The 20,737-nt window shown below is 35.8% G+C and overlaps 1 protein-coding gene across 1 annotated transcript in view; it reads right to left on the bottom strand.

The window, feature by feature from the left end:
• LOC127652384 (protein sidekick-1-like) overlaps positions 1–20,737 on the bottom strand; it is a 495,188-nt gene that overhangs the window by 276,526 nt on the left and 197,925 nt on the right. The window contains 1 exon segment of the mRNA XM_052138488.1: positions 1,624–1,783. Coding sequence (XP_051994448.1) covers positions 1,624–1,783 — 160 coding nt within the window.

The following is a 20,737-nucleotide window of genomic DNA, read 5'->3' as shown; positions in this document are numbered from 1 at the left end:
AATCCAACAGGGTGGCGTTTTCAGGGAAGTCTAAATTCATCAAGTCACTGTTTGAGTTCTCATGATTTCTGTTTCATTTTCTATACAGCCAAATACCACAGTTCCCTACTCCTTTTCTATGTGATCTAAACTCTCATAGTTTAGAACACATAGTTTTAGACACAAACGTGCTCCCATTTAGAAGGGTGGGGTTGAAAAGGTTTACCCTTGCAGTTACGACTAGCCTTTTATCGCCAGTCCTCACATTAGTGTGAACATACCACATCAAAACGACAGAACAGAGGAACAACACCCAGCTCTGTGATTACGAATATTAGATTTCAGCCAAAACGCCACTTTGACCAAAATCAGAGGTGGCGAATGTAGGGGCATTAAAATCTATTGGTATTTCCAAATGTGCTGAATACATGACTAATGCGCTGTTGCGCACTATTTAGCTGAAAATGCCACCCAGTGGGATTGTGAATCTCAGAGGCGGCTTTCTCCTTCAGAGGAACTCAATAGCAATACCACACCCGCTCAGTGCGTGCTGCTTAAGTGATGAAAGATAATAGGAAAAGCAATACCAATTAGAGTAAACCAGTTCTTAAGATGGACGAAATACATTTTTTCCATGGAACACAGGGAAGAGCAAAGATAAGAAGCACATACCTTACCATGTATATGACTCGGAAATGGAGGATGAATCCAAATATCTAATGTAAACTTTGTAAATCAGGTGTCACCATGGCACTTCAGCTAAAAGAATGAATGCATAACTCGTCCGTAAAGAGATAGGCAGGCATAGCATTAGACTCTTCTATTAAGACAGCAGGAACCCGTGGGGCAAATTGCTCAGCAGCTTTAACACTCCTCATGTTTGAGAAAATGCAAGAGTGCTAGAGAAGCTGTATGCGGATTCAAAAAGTTCAGTATAAGAGGCTATCACTAAAGAGAAATTAAACATTAAGCATGGAGAGAGCTCAACAAGGAAATTATACCATTGATTAAATGTATTACTAAACAAACTAGAGAAGATTCGCCAAGAAAACATACTTGAAAAATTATTTGAGGGGAATTTCAAGTAATTTCATTTCTAAATTTAAATTGCAAAGGCAACAAAAATAGTCTTAAAGCTTTAAGTAAGCTTTGGTTTTAGGCATGTGTTAGGCATGTTTGTGTAATGTACAGTAAATACCTTGCAATTATATATAATATCTATAATTATTTATCTATAACTATTACTTATATTAAACATAAATACACCATAGCAATCACCTAAAAATGCACTTGCAACCATACAGTACATCCTAGCAACCGCATAGCAACGCTCTGGCAATCACCCACAACAAACTAACATTGTGGTGGTGAGTTTTGCTTCCATAAGAACCCTTTTTTTAATATTTTTTCCACTTTCAGTGGCATTTTCAGTGGCTAAGCCCCTGTTGAGGTCTGACCCTGGTTGCCACAATGATCCAGTAAATAAAGTCACTGTTTGTACATACGAAACGTGAAATGCTGGAGGGGAGTTAGAATGTGTCTCTAATAATATCTGTGAGCCTCTGCTTTTTCCTTTCTTTGCAACCTTGAGACAGATATGAGTTCTTCATCTCCAGAAAGCTTAAGATGAAAGCTGGCACTCACTTGTACTCAGGAGAGAAGGCTGTGATATCCGTGTTGTTGAGCATCCATTTGAACTCCAGAGGCCAGCTCCCCTCTGCTAGGCAGGTCATGACCAGACGGTTCCCCTCTAGGTGGATCTCTGGAGGTCCCGGCTCTGTTTTGAAGTATGGGGCCACATCACCTGCAGACAGACATGAAAGGGTACATTTATAAATGGTGGTAGTTCCCTGTAATGCTATCCTGACCTGACACAGACACAAAGTCATGGAACCTCAAAGATGAAGTCAATATGCAAGATTATTTCTTCACTGGTTCACAAATGTACATAGACTAAGAGTGGACTGCGAGAGATGGGGGCCTACAGCCTTCCCAATGTGGCTGAGCAGGGTTCCCACACTTTGACCAATTAATTTCCATGACTTTTCCATGACCTTTCCACACATCTGTGATAAGGACTTTTAAAAAAGATTTTGATTTAAAGCGATTCACTTAAGAATCAGTTTTGTGAATTGAAGGATTTGTGAATTGATTCAACCAATCGATTTAAAAGAAAAGACACAAAAGAATGATTCAGTCACACTGCAAAAAAAACAAAACAATTATAACTATAAATTTTGTCTTTCTTTCCAGTAAAAATATCTAAACATCCACAAGATACATTCACCTGAGAAATAAAGTCTTGTTGTCATAGAAATAGTACAAAATCTAGTTAGGCTTATGCTTAAAAAAGGAAAAGACTATTTGTCAATGGGGTAAGAAAAATAAACTAAATCTATGGGGGAAAAAAACTTTTTTTTTTACCCCATTGGCAAATAGCCCTCTTTTACGCATTAAACTAACGTTTGCTAGATTTTTCTGAACACAAGACTAACTTTTGTAATTTAACTTCTTAATTACCAGTATCTTTTTTAATGATATTTCGATATTTTTACTGGCAAACAAGTTTTTTATTTTATTTATTTTTATAGTGTCTGAGTCTTTAGAGTCGGTTCATTTGAATGTACTGGTCAAATCAGTCAGGGTTCGTCATTAACGTTTGTGAGATTGTCCAGAACAAGTGGATTTTTGAATGGCAAGTGTTTGTTTATTAGCCTTGCCTTGTGTCATAAAGCTCATATTCTTATTCTGCTATGGAAAATAATCTAGAGTGCATAGGCTGCCGCATATAATGGAAGCCAGAAGTGTTTTCGAACGTGCCAGGCAGCATTTCCCAAAAGCAAATTTGTTTGAAAAGCTTAAGTTGATCGTAGAAACCATTGGCGCCAATTGTTTCTATGATCTAGGCTTATGATGCTTTTGGGAAATGCTGTCCAGTTTAGAACTAGCAGTCACTTAGAAAAAAACAATGCCTTGCTTGACCAATCAGAATTCATTACTGCATAGTTTTAATTTTCAAATTAGCTAGCAATCTAGTAAAAGTCAGCAGTGTTTCTCAAGCCTCCGCACCCTGGCCAAGCACCTGGTAAAACGGCAAAACCACTGAAGCAAAACACAACAGATTCCGAATCTAGAAATTAATTTGACTGTGCGGTATGAGGAAGACGGAGTGATGTTTGCTATGTTTTGGATGCATCCCAACTTGGCTGACAAATAAGATACAATCCTGTTAATTTTAGTTGTGTAGACAAGCTGATTTAGGCTTGACTATGTATACAACTTGGAAAATAAGTGGCAAACTGATTGAGATAGGAATAAGACTAGCTAAGCTAATGTCATTAATCATATTGAAACTGTGGCTGCTATTTAGCTACATTGCTTAGTTATATGTTGCCAAGCTTGTGGCTCAATTGGTCTCTATTCGCTAGGTTAAATGGTCTTTCTACACTGTGATCTTAATGTCATCCCTACTAGCTGTAAGTAATGGCAATGGAGGCTTTTTGTTTTTGCTTCCTTTCATCCGTTTTCTCTCCGGGAATGTAACTTTTTTAGTACATTTAAGTAAATTACCATTTTACTTGTACTAAGGACAAGCACATTACAATGCTAGTTCACAAATCGGTCTAAATTATTTAGCTAAAGAATGATTCAGAAAATTAAGAAAATTATTATTTTAGTGCAACAAATCAGACAGTACTATGGGCTACAAGCAAGTTTTACTCTTCACAAGAGTAAAATCTATTTGATTTAATATTTTCATGCTGAGCAAAACTAGAAAAATGTATATTATTTATGGAAATTGTTATGACTTTTTCAGGCCTTTAAAATAATTTTACAAATGCCTGATATTTCCAGGTTTCCATGACTTTGGAAACCCAGAGATGAGGCATGAAAATTCGAAACCTTCATATCCAACAGAGACGCCAATTTATGCTCATTCCTCAGTGTGCGCAATCAAACGGACACAATCATACAAAGGTTATCACAGCACATTTCTACAAAGTTGGGTAAATATTTCAAAGAGCCTCAGAGCAGGAGAACCAAATACAGCCAGCGTGAAACCTTTAAATCCCCCATCTGTAGATTTGGCCACACTTCACACAAGAAAGACTCTGAGCTTTGATTTTAAAAATGACAACTTAAAGGCAGGACACTAGGGTGCAGTGAATTTGACTTCTGTCACTGCCATTGCTGTTTCCCCTAAAGCCCAGACAAATCAATTTGGCAGTGCAATGGCTCTATTATACAGAATATAAACCATCTGAAATATGTAAGCAAGAAATATATGACTGAGATGGTATGAGCTGAGAAATACGTTGAGGGATTTGAATTTTAAAACGTTGCCCTTCTCAAAGCTTAGAAGTTACATTTTAAGGGAGTTCACAGGCAAAATGTCACCATTCACTTTTATGGGGAAAAGAATGTGTTCCACTGGGGGGGGATGTCAACAATTGTAAAAATACGAGGGTGAGTAAATGACAGAATTTTAATTTTGGGGGAAACTATCCTTTACAGCAATGAGTTTATGTGCCGCACACATGCTTGGAGTAGGTTATATGTGAAAGATAAACCCGAATTCTGCCCATTCACTTTGAAAATAAAATATTAATTTAATAAAAAAGCAGCCTTTTGTATAATAATCACACATGGCCAAATAATGATTTCAGTTGTATTTGATTGCTCTATACTGGACTGATGTAAATGAATTTGTAATGAATCTGTAAACAACCAATTACAGATTTTTCATTGATAATTTTTGGACTTATACATCTACATCCAAACACATTTACCTCATGTACTGGCTTCTGAATTGCAGAGTTTCCGTTAAATGTCACAGGCCTGCTGTAGAGCACATGGTGGGGAATGAACACTGATGCAGCAGAGCTGTTGCAAAGCACATTAACGAGGCCTTATAAAATAAGATGAATGGAGTCAAAGAGGAACACAAGAGTCCAAGGGCCAATGAGACTCCAGGTGAAGGCTGAGACAGACACAGTGTCCTTGAGGTCACAACAATGGAGAAATATCTTAGAGAGAGGAAAGACAGTCCTTGTTTTGTTTTGTTTTTTATTTGTATTTATGGGTTTGGCATAGTCACATGCAAGAATGGAGGACACAGAGCATGCATTGTACATGGAATCAGATTTCCTTGTTTTTGAAAATGTATGGCAGGGTAGAGAAAGTGAGTTTGCTGCCAGTCATGTTTGATCTTGGAGCTTCATCCTAAGCCTCTATCTCACAGCTCACTGCAGTCCAGGGCCTCCTTCCCAAAAGCATTGTAAGCCTAAGTAGATCGTGGAATTCATCTTGCGATTCAAGTTTTATGATCAATACGTTTTATTAATGAGCGCTCTGGAGTAATCGTACAGCGCTAAGAACACCGTAAGGACACAAACTTATGCAGACACCTGCTGGACAAATGCAAAAATACACCTGATACAATTTAACTACCTATAGCCACACTTTATGCTCATTTAATATCAGTATACATATGTTTTATTTTATAATCATTTTTAACTGACAAGGCTAATAATAATAATAATAATAATAATAATAATAATAATAATAATAATAAAATATTATTATAACATGATTGTTGCAAAGAACTGTAAAAAAATACAATCAGAGAGAAGTGCATGAAAATTGTCCGTACAGTATATTTGCTACTCATCCTCAACTCCTCTTCCTCTCTGACACCTAAGGGTGCTCTCGCCTGCACCACTCATTGTGTAGACACGAACGTTCGTAAAATCGCTTTTAGAAATCACTCTTAAACGATAAGATCATTTGTTATTGGGAAATGAGGCCCAGATCTGAACCCCAGATTTGCAAAGAATTTATCATAAAACAATTATAAACATACACTACCAGTCAAACATTTTGAAACACTTACTCATTCTTTCTTTCCTTCTTTTCACATTTTTGAATAACAGTAAAGTCATCAAAACTATGGAATAACATAAATAGAACTATGGGAATTATGTTGTGACTAAAAAAAATAAAAATAATAATGTTATATTTTAGCATCTTCAAAGTAGTCACCCTTTGCCTAGAATTTGCAGACATGTACTCTTGACATTTCTCAACCAACGTCTTGAGGAATCACCCTGAGATGCTTTTTAACAGTATTGAAGGAGTTCCCATCTATGTTGGGCACTTATTGGCTGCTTTTCTTAATTATTTGGTTCAAGACATCAATTTCACAAAATATTTTTTTAATGAAATTAATATGGTGGCACAATTATATTTTTGTCTACAAAACTAATTTCAAACATAATTTAAAATCAATAGTTTTCAGTTGTAGAAATGTTGTATACACAGTCAGCCATTATTACTTGAATCAATGAGTGAAATTGTCAAATAACAGGACGGTTACTGAGATTAAGGCAGTAGTATTCAGCTGGTCATGTGATTCTAACATGGCAGCCCCCATGTGCTGACCCTCTCCATGTAGAATAAAACAGCTTTTAGAAGTTACTGTTATGACTTCATTTTAAAGTGAGTTTTTATGATTTTCTACACATATTGCAAAATTACATTTCATGTTTTTAAGGAGTTAATCTTTTTTTAAAGAGGAAACAAAATTACTAAGTGCACCTTTAAAGATGACTTTTTATTTCCTAATTTCGGTACTTGCACGCTGTTTGATTAACTGACAGAACGCATATGTGCGCATGCTTCACGATCTTGAAATGGAATACATAGACTAACAATTGCCAGCAAAACCCTTCATCAGTCAATTAACAAGGACAATTGCATCTATGTGAACTTCTGCAGTTAACATAGGATGGACTTCAAAGACATTAGTCATTAATCTTACAGTTCATACAAAATCTATGTTTAATCACTGACCCTTAACACTTACTCTGCTTAATAATTTTAAACCACGACTTTAACTATACACAAGTAATATTTCCATTATATTCATGCTGTTAGCCAGAGGGGAGCTGGCCCCCACAGTGAGTCTGGTTTCTCCAAAGGTTATTTTTCTCCATTAATCAACATCTTATGGAGTTTTGTGGTCCTTGCTACAGACACCTTCAGCTTGCTCACTGGGGTTATACATACAATTATTATTGAATTACTTATTTTTAAACACAATTAACAATCGTATTTTATCTAATTACACAATGATGATTCATCGACATTATAGACATTACAGTTTTATCGTCTGTTAATGCCTGATCTTTTGTAAAGCTGCTTTGAAACTATGTGTGTTGTGAAAGGCGCTATACAAATATAGTGAATCGGAATAGAATCCAAAAATCTGTATAGTCTCCAAACTCACATAAAGGTATTACATAGAATGTGTAAAAGGCAATATTATGTTTCTCAATATTAATGAAGGTCTAAATAAAGGAGGCAAATAGATTGTTGGATAGAATTTAGATTTTTGGCAAAGAAGTTGGTATAAAGAACAGTAATTGTGTCCTTTTTTCCATAAACATGAAAATACAATTCAATAATTTGGGTTTTCTTTGATGCTTGAGGGATTGCACTTTTAAGATCAATAATTTTAGTGATTAAAGAAAATGCACGGATAAACAGTCTGTGCTACAAATGAAACCTTCATTCATTCTGACATTCATCCTCCCCTTTCTCCGCTTCCTTCCTTTCGGTATGTCTCTTTCTCTCTTGGTTCTATACCTCAGAGGGAAGCCATGCATGAAGACAGCAGGCAGACACCTGCTCACCTTTAAGGTGTTTAAATCTCCTAAATCTAAATAGTGTGCTAAGGGGCCAAGCTTCCCCCTTTGGCATTTTCACTGAGCATTAAAAAACATTGAACCCTGCAGACAGTTCAATGTTTGCCATGTTGACATGAAGAACACTGATTCTCACAGGCGATGAGTTAAACCCAGAGGAAAATTTGTAATGCTCAGGGGCTGCTCTTTCACTGCTCAAGAGACTTCATGGAGTTTTCAGTTATGATTTTTGGAAGTATTAAAATGTCTCAGATGTTTCTCCTGAAATTACTTTGAAGAATAAATTACATAAATGAGTCAACTTTTGGCATGCAGAAAAAGTATAGAGCTATACAATTAGTGTGCTTAGTATAGCTAAGATAATTTGGTCTTGGATAGTGTTGTCAAAAGTACCGGTACTTCGGTATCAAGTCGGTACTAAAATAAAAGAGATATAATGATACTAGTGTTTCTGCAGTACTGGTAGTACCGAGCACTGACTCAATCCGATACCAGCGCACGTTATGACATGACTGCTTTAAAATGCTCACATACTTAATTTGAATGAGTGCTCTGTTACTCCTTTTACACTGACATGTCCTAATGTGATTTATTAAACTGGTGAAGGCTGCAATCTTAGCACGAATGAGCTGCATACTTTAATTTAATGTATAAATCGGACCGTTCATAGACTGGAAACTCCACAGACATTGAGAATCATTCACGACACATTGTATCAGATGACAGAGCAGAGCACTAATCTACTCTTAACCACGCAGCACATGTAAACAATATAATTATATAATGAAATCTCAGCATTTGCACTTTAATCACAACTCTATTTAAAAAGCATTTAAAACAACGGAGTTGACCAAAGTGCTTCACAGTACTACAATTGAAAACATAACTTAAAACAATTTACACAAATAGCAGTAATCTAAATCAAAATACAAACATTCCAAAACTGTGACCTACATTTCATTTGTCAGACTCAAAGGCCAGTGAAAACAGTGACTTGAAAGTCTTCAATGGTAACACTGGCCTGTGTTGCGAACTGTTTATCCAGAAAAGTGAAGCTCCCGACAAATAAAACACGTCATAATAAAATCATGATTCAAAATAAAAGCTAGATGCTTGAAATTGAAGTATTATATATATATATATATATATATATATATATATATATATATATATATAATTCTTCAATTTCAAGCATCTAGCTTTTATTTTGAATCATGATTTTATTATGACGTGTTTTATTTGTCGGAGCTATAATATATGTATACATACATATATTATAACTGTATAGTAAAATGTAATATTCTCTGTAATAATAATACAATTAATACATTTATCAAAAGCAAGACTGCTGTTGAATAAATGTTTGGCAAAAAAATTAAAGGACATGTTAAAAAGTTTTAAGAGTTAACTGAATAGACTCAATCTTGATGATTAAATTAAACTTAAATTACTTAAAATAATTATTAAAAATAACTAAACTAATGTGTTAAATAACACGTGATCATATCAGAATAGAACTGCAATGAAAACTGTCAAAAACATTTTGTTTGTGTTTTTTCTTTCCTTTTTCTTTATTCAAATCAAACTTTAAAGGAGGTGCCAAGCTTTACACACCTTTTATTTTACTCCTACAGCACCAAAATAAACCTTTAAAATGTTAGTGTCTTCATTCTTGATTGTAAATATGAAAAAGCAATAAGACTGGTGAGGAAACTGTGCATCCAAATTTAATCGCCCTCACCAGGGGCACGAAGCACCTTGTTTGAAAGTTTCCTGCCATTAGGATCAATCCATATTTCATCTGCCATATTTCACCTCACTAGCTAGCAGCTATTATGAGTCTTATTTTTATTTGATGCTAAGAAATCTTATTTGTTGAGGGGAAAAAGCATTTTTTTATTTTAGATCAGTCTACCTCAGACTTTTAAGAGGGCCATATGGAAAACAGGATTTACCTGCTGTTTTGAAAAACAAAAAAACAAAAAGTGTATGATGTATACAGATACTAGCACTGTAGTTCTCCACTTGTGTGTTGCACAGGAATGAAGTGTGTAGGGCATAGGTATGTTCACCTTAAATAGAAATGTGCACATACACAATATAAGGTTTCCTCCCCAGTCCGACCAGCCCAATTATGGACCCTAAGCTACAAATATGTGTCTTTTATAAATCATCATTGTGACGGTTGTCACAATACCAAAACTTCAGGAGGCGATACCAATCTCTGTGAAATGTGACGATTCTCAATCACAATAGTGATACATCTACAACTGAAAAAAATATTAATAAAGTATATTAAAGAAATTAATTATAAACAGTGGCATGCATTCAAGTATTTCACAATTAAGTAAAGTTTGCTTCAATTTAAGTAATTATTCAAGACAAGTCAACAGGTAGTAATAAAATAAAGAACAAAGTAACTAATTTCAAGCAATAGAACAAAGATACAAATGAAATAAAGAGTGCTTGATGCTATTCAGGTATCTAATAGCAGTATCAATTATATAAGAAAACATACAGACATTGAAGGAACATGGCACTAATTCAAAATAGACTAAAATGGTGTAGATTTCACTGCATGATTATTAGATCGAATACATTAATACTGATTCAATGCTGTCAGCCTGTGTTTGCAACTAGCACTGTCCATCTTGATGAAAAGGCCAATAAAGCCCTTGATTGTGTTAGCATAAGTGCCTTAGGTTTTCCCAATGATATGCAGGGAGAAGAATACACAATGACTGTACGTACATTGCTCTTGAGACGCATTCTGTTTGATATGCTGTAGTGAGACTGGCTGTCTCTGTGAATACCAACAAGTCCTCTGCAAATTGTAATTAAGATATGATCAAATCAAGCAGACAAAAAATATGAAAGGAAGGAAAAGAAACATGTCCAACAGCACCAAATCAGCTTTTCACCTCCCACAGAGCAAATGAAAACATCCTCTCATGCTTATCAATGTCATAATCATATGTCATCTACAAACAGCCTTCTGTAGCATTCAAAAAATGTCATTCATGAGAATAATATCTAATTTAGATATTAGCAGAAAATCTCCCGGTTTTGATGTAAACTCTCATGACTCTGTCTTATGGTTGAGTGCTACTTTGATTATTCACAATACATTTTCAAGATTTTGCTGGTGATATCAAATCAAGCAAAATTATGAATATTGTTTATAATAACACCATTAAGATTGTCATTAAAATGATTTCAAAATCCTTTCCTGTCTCGCGACTTGCTAGTATGAGCATTAAGACAGATGTTTTAATATACTGTAGTTACAATTTCTGATTTAAACTTCAGTAACAAAAATGGCACAAGAGTTGGCAGGTTTGATTCAATTCCATGAATCAGTGCAATCTGTCAAAATTAATAAATCCATTTAAAACTCAATATGATTGGTTTTGCTTATTTCATAGTAAACATATGTAAATGTACTATTATGTATTATTATATTTGTGCATATAAATCAAAATGATTAAATATCATTCTGATTTATATGGCCGATGGTAGACGGTGGTGCAATGAGAGAGATCATTTACGGACATGTCCGTCATGTGTGTGTATGATCACGACCCGGCCCCACCCTCCGCCCTGCCGCATAAATATTTTATGCAGAAAGCATGCCTTGATTATTTTTAACTAGATTCTTTACATCTATTTTACAAGCGTTACACAATTTTAAACTATTTGTCAACAATGACTGTTAGATTGAAATTATGTTTACTCTATTTGCAGAAAAATCCCTAATTTTAGTCCTTTTAGAGTGAATACATAAACATTTTTGATATACTGATTATTATCAAAAGCCTGAAAAATAATGGATTTAGCTATATCACTCTTGCTATTCCTCTAAAAACAGGCAGGTGCACCCTCTTTAAGCATGCTAGATCTAGAAAAAGACCCTTCCAATCTGCTCCAGGTCCCTGTGCAGCTGAGGCAGATGCCTGTAAGACAGGTAGTGCACGGGCGTCTCCCGTCTACTCCACCTCTCCCATTTTGCCAGGTGTGCTCAATGGAGCCTTCACTTTCCATTTGTCTGTGCATGAAGTCGGAGTAGCAGTGCGAGGCTCATTAGCATGCTGCCTCTCCGGTGGACCATACCACTGCAGGACGACTTCAGGAATGCATAAGCAGAGCCCAAGAAGGAAATTCAATTTGTTGGGATTATTATCAAAGATGAAATGTTCCGACAGGAGACAGCTTGGCTTAAAGTGGATGTTACAGACCTTCTCCAAGGCTGATGGGCAACGTTAATGAAATTGGCCCTGGTTGTCCATGCTTTTCCAATAGGTAGTTTCTTTGACTTTCCTAACTTGTTGTAAAACAGGAGGTTAACGCTAAACTGATGGAAGAATGTTGTAAAAATGCCTTTGAAAGACAACTGGAACTAAGCAAAAATGTTTAGGAAGACTTCAAATGAGTTCCTATAGAATTAAAAATATACATTTAATGAACTGTCCACATCTAACAAATATGGATGTATATTTTGGTGATTTTGAAAAACCAACCCAGTACTTAGTGTGGGGCAGTGGTGATAGAATGAGTGCTAGCTGCGTTGTTTAGAATAATAGAAAAGTAATCAAAACTATGAAATAAGACAAATGGAAGTTGAAAGTACCAGTACGTTGGTACCAAGTTGATAAAAAAATAAAAAAGATGTCATCATACCAGAGTTTCTGCAGTAATGGAAGTACCGACATCCTCGTTGAATGCACTGTCTGACACACGACTGCTTTTAAATGCTCACAATCTAAATTGACATTTTATAAAATAATGAATGCACAATTAATCAAACTAAAATCATGATATGTCCTAGAGTGATTATTAAACCACAAAAGTCTGCGATTTAGTCTGCATGTGCTGTGCACTTCAATGTTACTGTGTGAAGCTGCTCATTCACTGAAAACTCCCCATTTTGGGCATTTTGCATGCTTGCCTTAATGTGAAGCACGCAGCACATCCACAATATATATAATTATATATCTATAAATAATTTATATATAATAAATCACAACTGATGTGTAGCATTTTATTTGACAAATAAAACAAGACCAGTGTTGTGTTTAAGCTTATGCTGTGAGGCTCTTTTATTGCTTAAAACAAAAATCAATGGTAAGTTGAATTATAATTCTCTATTGTCTATTTTCATAAACATGGGGTTCGTGAATAAAACAAAACAGATTTCAGTAGGGCTCTACTTAAAGGACAAGAAGCAATGCTTACTTAATTGAGAAACACTTGAAGGAAACATACATTTGTTTTAATTGATCATTTAAATAAAAAAAAAGGCTAAAGGAGTCTATTCAATTGCATATTGCCCATTTTTGATGTGGTATACCAATACCAACTACAAAAATTGTGGTATCGTAACAAAACTAAATGGAAGTATGGAAAATGCAGTGACAAGGGCTGTCAATTGGGCAGAGAAACTAAATAAGAATTTTTTCCTTAAATATTTTCAAAATTCAAATTAATTATAATTTTAAAGTCAGCTGATTTTTAAATTTACGTTGTTTACTTAGTTCACAAGAGGGCGCAAAGAATACATAAACCATACAGCACAGTGATATTATTAATATTGTAAGAATAAGTAAAATTATTGTAAAGACCATTCCTTGCTGTTAAAAGAGCATTCCATTTTCAACTAATGTGCATAAAATAAATAAATAAAAAGATTTAGTCTGTCCATAATCTCAAATGTTAAAACAAAAGTCAAATGGGGGGTCACATGGTGTTACACTTGCCCTAATGCCACAGCCATAGGCGGAAATCGTGAGGTCGGGGGTCAGGACCCCCCCATCTGAGGGTTGTCCCCCCCCTAAAATATCATTAAAATATGTGTATTGTAAATAATATAATGATATATTCATAAAATAATTGTTTAAGAAATAAAATGATACAAATGCAAACGGGGCAACAACGAAAAACCCCTTGGTGTCCCCTTCAAAAATTGCTCTTGAGAATTGTTATGTTTATTGTCCCCCCCAACATTTTGATGAAATTTTCGCCCCTGGCCACAGCATACTACTCCAGACTCAAGCTCCATAATAACAGCGAAATACCACATTTTTTCTTATTCATTACAGTTGTACATTGGGTAGCAATATTCTAGATAGCAGTGGTATTCGGCTAAACTCGTGGTAAAGCGGCTCAGACTATGAGCCCAGGCCAGGCTGTTCAAACAAATGGAACACAACAGCATGGAACCGAATGCGAGGTTGAACTCTTTTACTGACAAAGCATTTAAAAGCCCATTGCTTAATCTGAGAAACGCTTATAAGAGAGAAAGGCGAAATGGCCAAAGACCTCCAACTACTGTAAGGGGCTGTTCACACTGAACACTTTTGTTCCATCCATTTGTTTTTCTACGTAAATGCGTGCTAGACAAACTTATTTGTTTTAATTTGCTTTTGTTTATTCAGTGTCTCGTGCAGGAGCTTTGTTTTTTTAGATGCTTTTTCTAATTAAAAAGAACTTTAAAAAGCATCTTGAGACCTGAAATTTAAAAATGACATTTTAATTTGACAGCCCTAGCAGTGACCCAAAATATATAAAGTACTGTGCAAATGTTTTAGGCACTTAAGATGTTTCACAAAAGCATTTGTCTTCATATGGTTATTTATATCTTCAGCTTTAGTGTGTCAATAGGAAAAATATATTTTAGACTCCCAAACATTACTTTTGCAAATAGAAAAGGTTAGAACAGAAGAACAGGAAGCCCTGCAAAAGATGACATTGAACCCACAAAGCCCCCCACTGAGCATCGTGTCTGTCTGAGATTACATAAAGAGACAAAAGCAATTGAGATATAAATAGATTTAAATAGAAGAACTGTGGTGAATTCTCCAAGAAGCTTGGAACATCCTATCTGCCAACAACCAAGAAAAACTTTCACTATCCGGTCAATCAAACTAACACAAAAGCAAACAAACAAGTACATAATTATCTTTTTGTTTTGTAATGACTTTCAAATGTAAGCACGATTTCTATTTTTCTACTAAACTAATTCCAAACATTTAAGCATAGCACTTAGATCAAAAGGATTTTAGCATCATGAGAAACAAATTTAGTGTGTCCAAACTTTCGACAAGTGGTGTACATATGCATCAGATGAACCACTCCATCACATCTTGCCATTTTTGCAGCGAGTATTTTAGAAGCGTTTGTTAAGTTAAAATTAATGCAACTTTTATCTTTTAATTTGCATTCTGTTTCATTCCATTGGTTGAACTCTAACTGAAATCTAACTGTTATTGAAAGCAAGAATGTGTTCTGTGTGTACAGCCTTGAATCCTCTCCAAAGTGGTGAGCCCTGTTTTTGCCCCAAAATAACAGTGTACATTGCTGAAATCTAGTCAATCAGACTTTAATGTACCGCCCAGTATGCCAGTAACAATTACAAATTGAAAAATAAAATTTTGAAGTCACACAATTATTGAGTTTTTGTGATTGATCATTGCTGTCACTTTCGAGTGCTCAAGTACTCCTTGATAAGAAGTGACAATGGCTAACATTCAGTAGCATACCTCAAATACCTCACCAATCACCCCCATCACTTACAAAATTAGTCAACTGAAGAACACTTTGCAATCATTTGTAATGTCAGATAAGGAGAGAACAGCCTTCAGATGCTGTTTTCTATTGGTTCCTATGGGAAATATGGGGCCGCCTTCTTACTCTTAACTCTATTCCCTATAAAAAAGCTCCTGGGAAAACAAACCTGCTTTTTATCTGTCAGTCTTTCTGGGGGAGTAAAGCCCACACCCTGACAATCAGAGTGGGCAAAACTAGCTCATTACCATCCATTTGATGAGCTGAATGTGAATCGAGGCGCTAGCCAGGGCTTTGAACCTGAGTGCATAGCATTTGACAACTTATGATACATTATCAACACATGAAGAAAACATATGAAGTTTGTCGACATTCTATTGCATACTTGAAAAAATGGCAACAAACTTGAATGTTGATAATGACAAGGAATGTAAGACATCAACTCAAAAACAGGGTTAATCAAATTTAATTAGTGAGGCTTACTCATGCTTATGCCAGTAAGCAGACACATAGCAACAACCAAGAATATCCTAGCAAGCCAACCGCATAACAATGCACCAAAAAGCACCTATAACACTCTTGAAACCACATAGCATTTCTTGTCAAATATCTGTGAAGTTGTGGAGTAAGTGATGTCACAAAAAGTGACAACTGTGTTATTTTAACAATAACTGCTGCTGAAGCCATTGTGAATCATTATTTATGTTTTCTATTAATAATAATTTATCATATACTACAGCAAATATAATGCTGGAATATTCCACCTTATGATAGTATGATAGCACCCCTAACGTACATACTGATCACTGCACCTAGGCTGGATGGTATAAGCCCATTGTATAAAGGGGCCTTAGATTGTTCCTGTGAGGCAACAGATGCCATAACCCCACCTCCACCCTAATCCTAATCATATGGAGCCTGAAAAAGCCAAGCATACAATACACAACTTACAGTTGGTGTCCTGCTACTCACAGTCCGGTTTTTAGTTGTGCTGGTGCGAACGCTTCAGGAATGTAGAGTATCAACTACACAACCATTCGTCCCTTACTGAGGACATGTGTACTCTGGAATTAAGATTAGTTTTTGGTGATCCGATTATAAATGTACAAGCGAGACATCACCATTACACCTGGCCATCTCTTTTGACCACTTGTGTTCAGATTTCGAGGAGAGAGTCTTTGATTTCATGAGGACCTACATCAATCAAATGATGATAAAGAGATAAAAAGTAAAAGACGAGAACAAAGACACTAAAAATGGGAGCACAGTTTCTCAAAATATTCCCAGAAATGATGTTAAGATAACAAAATTAAATCACAAACTTGCACAGTTTATTCTTGATACATGTAAAAAACACATGAAAGACTGGCTCTCGCCCATTTTTGTGCTTTATTGGCACCATTTGCAAAGACAATAAATAATAAAAAAGCTGATAATAATAATAACAGTGGGTGAAGTTTTAGTTATTTTCTCATAATTTTTGTCTCCTTCTACCCAATACCTTGCTCTTCTCTTTCAACAAACACTAAAGAATGACTCGCTCCCGTTTTACACCTATTTACGTTAATTAGCAAAATTAACATTTTGCAAGGAAAAAATAAACATAAAAATAAAAACATCTGAAAATAATAAAGACAGCGGGTAGGGAGATGTGGATGTTTTTATTTTATTTTCTAATAATATTTTGTCTCCTGTTACCCAAATCTTGTTCTCCTCTTTCAACAAATATGAAAGAATGGCTCATGCCCATTTTGCTATTTGCAAAAGGAAACATTTAAGAAAAAAAGATTAAAATAATAAAGACAGAGGGTATAGAGAGATTTGGGATGAGTTTATTTTATTATATTCTAAAAAATGTTTGTCTCCTGCTAATACCTTGCCCTCCTCTTGCGCTCTCTCTATATTTCATTGGCTGTGGCTCATTTCCATTTCTCACAGTGCGCACACATGATGACAAGACGTCTTGATATCAAACTGTTTTGAAAAGAGTCACAGTGTCTGGGACTCGTCTCAGCCTATTGCAGTAGTGCACACACAACAAGATCTTTTGTCGTAAGATCCAAGACTTCTTGTCGCAGACCAGTCGCTGACTCAAAACATCAATGGAGACAAGCTTCAGTTGTGTAGTGTCCACAAGGCATTAGGCTGAGTACCCTGCAGGGAACAACCAGAGGCACCTTTCTCCCATCATGATGGTATAAAGGAAGTGAGGCCTCGTATCATATGGGGGGCCGATAGGAGCAAACAGTTTTTCAACCGGATTGCGGTTTTTGATCATTGTTTATCAGTTTATTTATTTTGATAATCCTTTTGTGTATATAGATCTGGCAAAGAGAAAAAGATAGAAAGAAAAGAATAAAGAAAGCAAGTTGTGTCTGCTGCTTCTGGAACTTTGATATCAGCCATAACAACTGCTTCTGAAAAGACAAACAAAACTCTGATTCTCATTAAGAATACCATTTAGAGTGTTATCTTTAGAAATAGAAAGCTTTAATCAAAAATCACTGCGCCAAGGTGCACTTTGCATGTCGAGTGAAGTTAAGGTCTTTTCCTGACCTGATGGCAAAGAGGAATCATTCCCTGACTGACATTGTCTGACAGCCCAGACAGAGAGCAATCAACCCTGTCTAAACATCACTGTAGAAAACTGCACACACAGAACAGCACAGATGGACAGAGAGAGACCCTGAGATTTACCCTGACTAGAGATCGAGCCTCAGTGTGTAAAAGAAAAAGTTTCTGATTTAGTAAACTTTTTTAAAAAGGGTGAGATTCATCAAACAAACTCCATAAAATATGAGATGCAAAACAGTTCCTCAACAAGCAATTATCAAAACAGTACTTTAGTCCATGGTGTGCAAAATGTCAAAGATACTCTACAAAATAATTCTTAAAATCCTTAGTGTGGTAGGATTCATCTGGTCTTCCATGTGTCCAGCATCAAGCCTGTAGTCCATTGAAATCTCTTCTAAATCTCTATAGGACATTATAAGAGATTACTGGGGTCTTTTTCTCAGGAAAAAATTAAGAAGCAGGAAACAACCCCATTTGTTGTCCATTTGATCTTATTGCTGTCAAATTAAGATATTAAAGAAATCTTATTACTGTTAGACATTAGTTCTACAACAATTTCTTCCTAAAATCACAAAAAATTCAATATTTCACTACTAATTGAAAAGCCGCTTGGCACGATGACAAAAAGGAAGTGTAATTTAGCTAATATTAACTCCAAGACAAAGCCTAGTTATTGCTAATGTGGTTTACAGCTAATATTGTTTTTTCCACTTGGCCACTGCAACATAAGATTTAAACATGTCGACACATCCAACTTGCTCTCAAGACATAAACAAACCCATAAAGGAAGCCATTGGAGATGTTCAGAAGAGGCTTCAAATGGAGGGTAATCGCTCATAACAACAGTCGTTCAAATGCGTGGAGCTGCGGCAAAAATCAAAACAGCAATCTCCCTCAATGTCTATCATCTACATAAACAACACAAAAACCATCAGTGTTTTAACATTCTGACATTAATAATCCAGTATACCCCCAATCTCAAAATGTGATCTCAAGGCTAAAATCATGAGCCCACTCACAGACTTAATCCTCCTGAACACTGAGGTCAGCTTGGACTCTGCAATCTTTGAGACACTGTAGCTTTTACACCCAACTCTTCAAAGCAAAAAGACCGTCTGACCTCTTATAGAATCGAGTTATACACTGAACACCAAACAAACCACATAGAACTTGTGAGACCAGGGCACCCTATCTACTTCAGCTATTCTGTCAACTCTTAGCATATTTTTTTCGTGTGTCTTTTGTTCTGTTTAATGTTTGTTTTGAAGTTAAACAGGGGGATGATGACAGTCTTAAGTGCATCTGATGTTTAGCTTTAAACTATTATGGTAATATTTGTTTACCTGACATGGGGAACTAATGTGCAGGGAATGAAGAAAGACATGCCATGAACCAAACCGCATAATAAAAGTCCTGACATTACAAAGATGTCATGTATATATTACTTATATAATTTAAAGTTGAACTTAGTAATTGATTCCTCATTAAAAAGTTGAACTCATAAAGACATTAATTGTAATTCAGCAATATATGTAGGAAATCATAAGCACTCACATTCAAATGAATACTCTAGTTATATCAGTAACATTATAAAAGCTGTTTTATTCTACATGGAGAGGGTCCGCACATGGGGGCTGCCATGTTAGAATCACATGACCAGCCGAATACTACTGCCTTAATCTCAGTAACCGTCCTGTTATTTGGCACATTCACTCATTGATTACAAAAATCATGGTTGACTGTGAACTCAAAATTTCTACAATGGCATCTGAAAATGTAAACTTGATGTTAAGTGATGGTGCATCCAAGCCGCTAGATATCAGTGTGAGTCCAAGATGACACAGACAAAAGTTACTGCACCTTTAACATTATAATTTTGCTTTGACATAACATGGCCTTGTTATCCAGAATGCATAATGTACCACTTTTGGTTTATATGTCCATAAAACACTTCAGCACCCTGGAAAATGTTCTTTTTTATTCTGTTTTGTTCCATTTTGTTTGGTTTTATTTCATTTAATTTTGATCCGTACTGTTCTGTTCTGTTTGGTTTCAATTTGTTTTGTTCTGTTATATTTTGTTTCATTCTGTTTTGTTCCATTTTGTTTCATTTTTCTTTTCTGTTTGGTTTTGTTCTGTTCCGTTTTGTTTTATTTTGTAATTTTTTTGTCTTTTTTTATTTTATTTCTCTTTTTTTATTTTATTCGATTTTGTTTAGCTTTGTTTTGTTTGTAAGGATCTTTTATTTTATTTATGGTTTGTATGGCTCTGTGTGGAGCGGAGGGGGGCGGGGCCGGTCGGAATATCGCGCGCCCGGTCCCCAATCAGCCTGATGAGGCGCGCGAGGGATAAAGGCGGCCGGTGACGATGGTTCGAGAGAGAGAGAATTACGGACATGTCCGTCATGTGTGTTTGTGTTGTCTTTTAAGTTTTCCATTAAACTATGATTTATATCGTCAAGCCGGTTCTCGCCTCCTCCTTGCCCATCCTTCAACTGTGTTACACTCTGATTAGACAGTAGAGTGTAGTTAAAAGAAGAAAGGAGATTAAAAAATAGGGACAACACAGGTTGGACTCGAACCTGCATCACACAAAGCACCATGGCTCTAAGTAGAGCATGTGTGCTTACTGCTGCACATCGGCTCCAATAATGGGTTCTTTGTTACTGCCATGGACATTCCATGGATGATTCACTACCAAGTTCTTCTTTTAATGAATACATTTAATATTAACTTGAAAGTCTTCTACTCACAGTTTGAGGTTACCAGCACCAGCACAGACTTTGGCTGGGGAAGATGAAAGACTGGTCATTTCAGAACTGGATATGAGGAAGGTGCTATACAAAGTTGACACCAGAAAAGCTTGTGGCCCAGACAACATCCACGGGCGTGTGATATAAGTCTGTGCTAACCAACTAG

This window comes from Xyrauchen texanus, chromosome 12 (genome assembly GCF_025860055.1).
Source record: "Xyrauchen texanus isolate HMW12.3.18 chromosome 12, RBS_HiC_50CHRs, whole genome shotgun sequence".
In the NCBI taxonomy this organism is placed as follows: domain Eukaryota; kingdom Metazoa; phylum Chordata; class Actinopteri; order Cypriniformes; family Catostomidae; genus Xyrauchen; species Xyrauchen texanus.
This window is presented reverse-complemented; position numbering and strand designations above follow the sequence as displayed.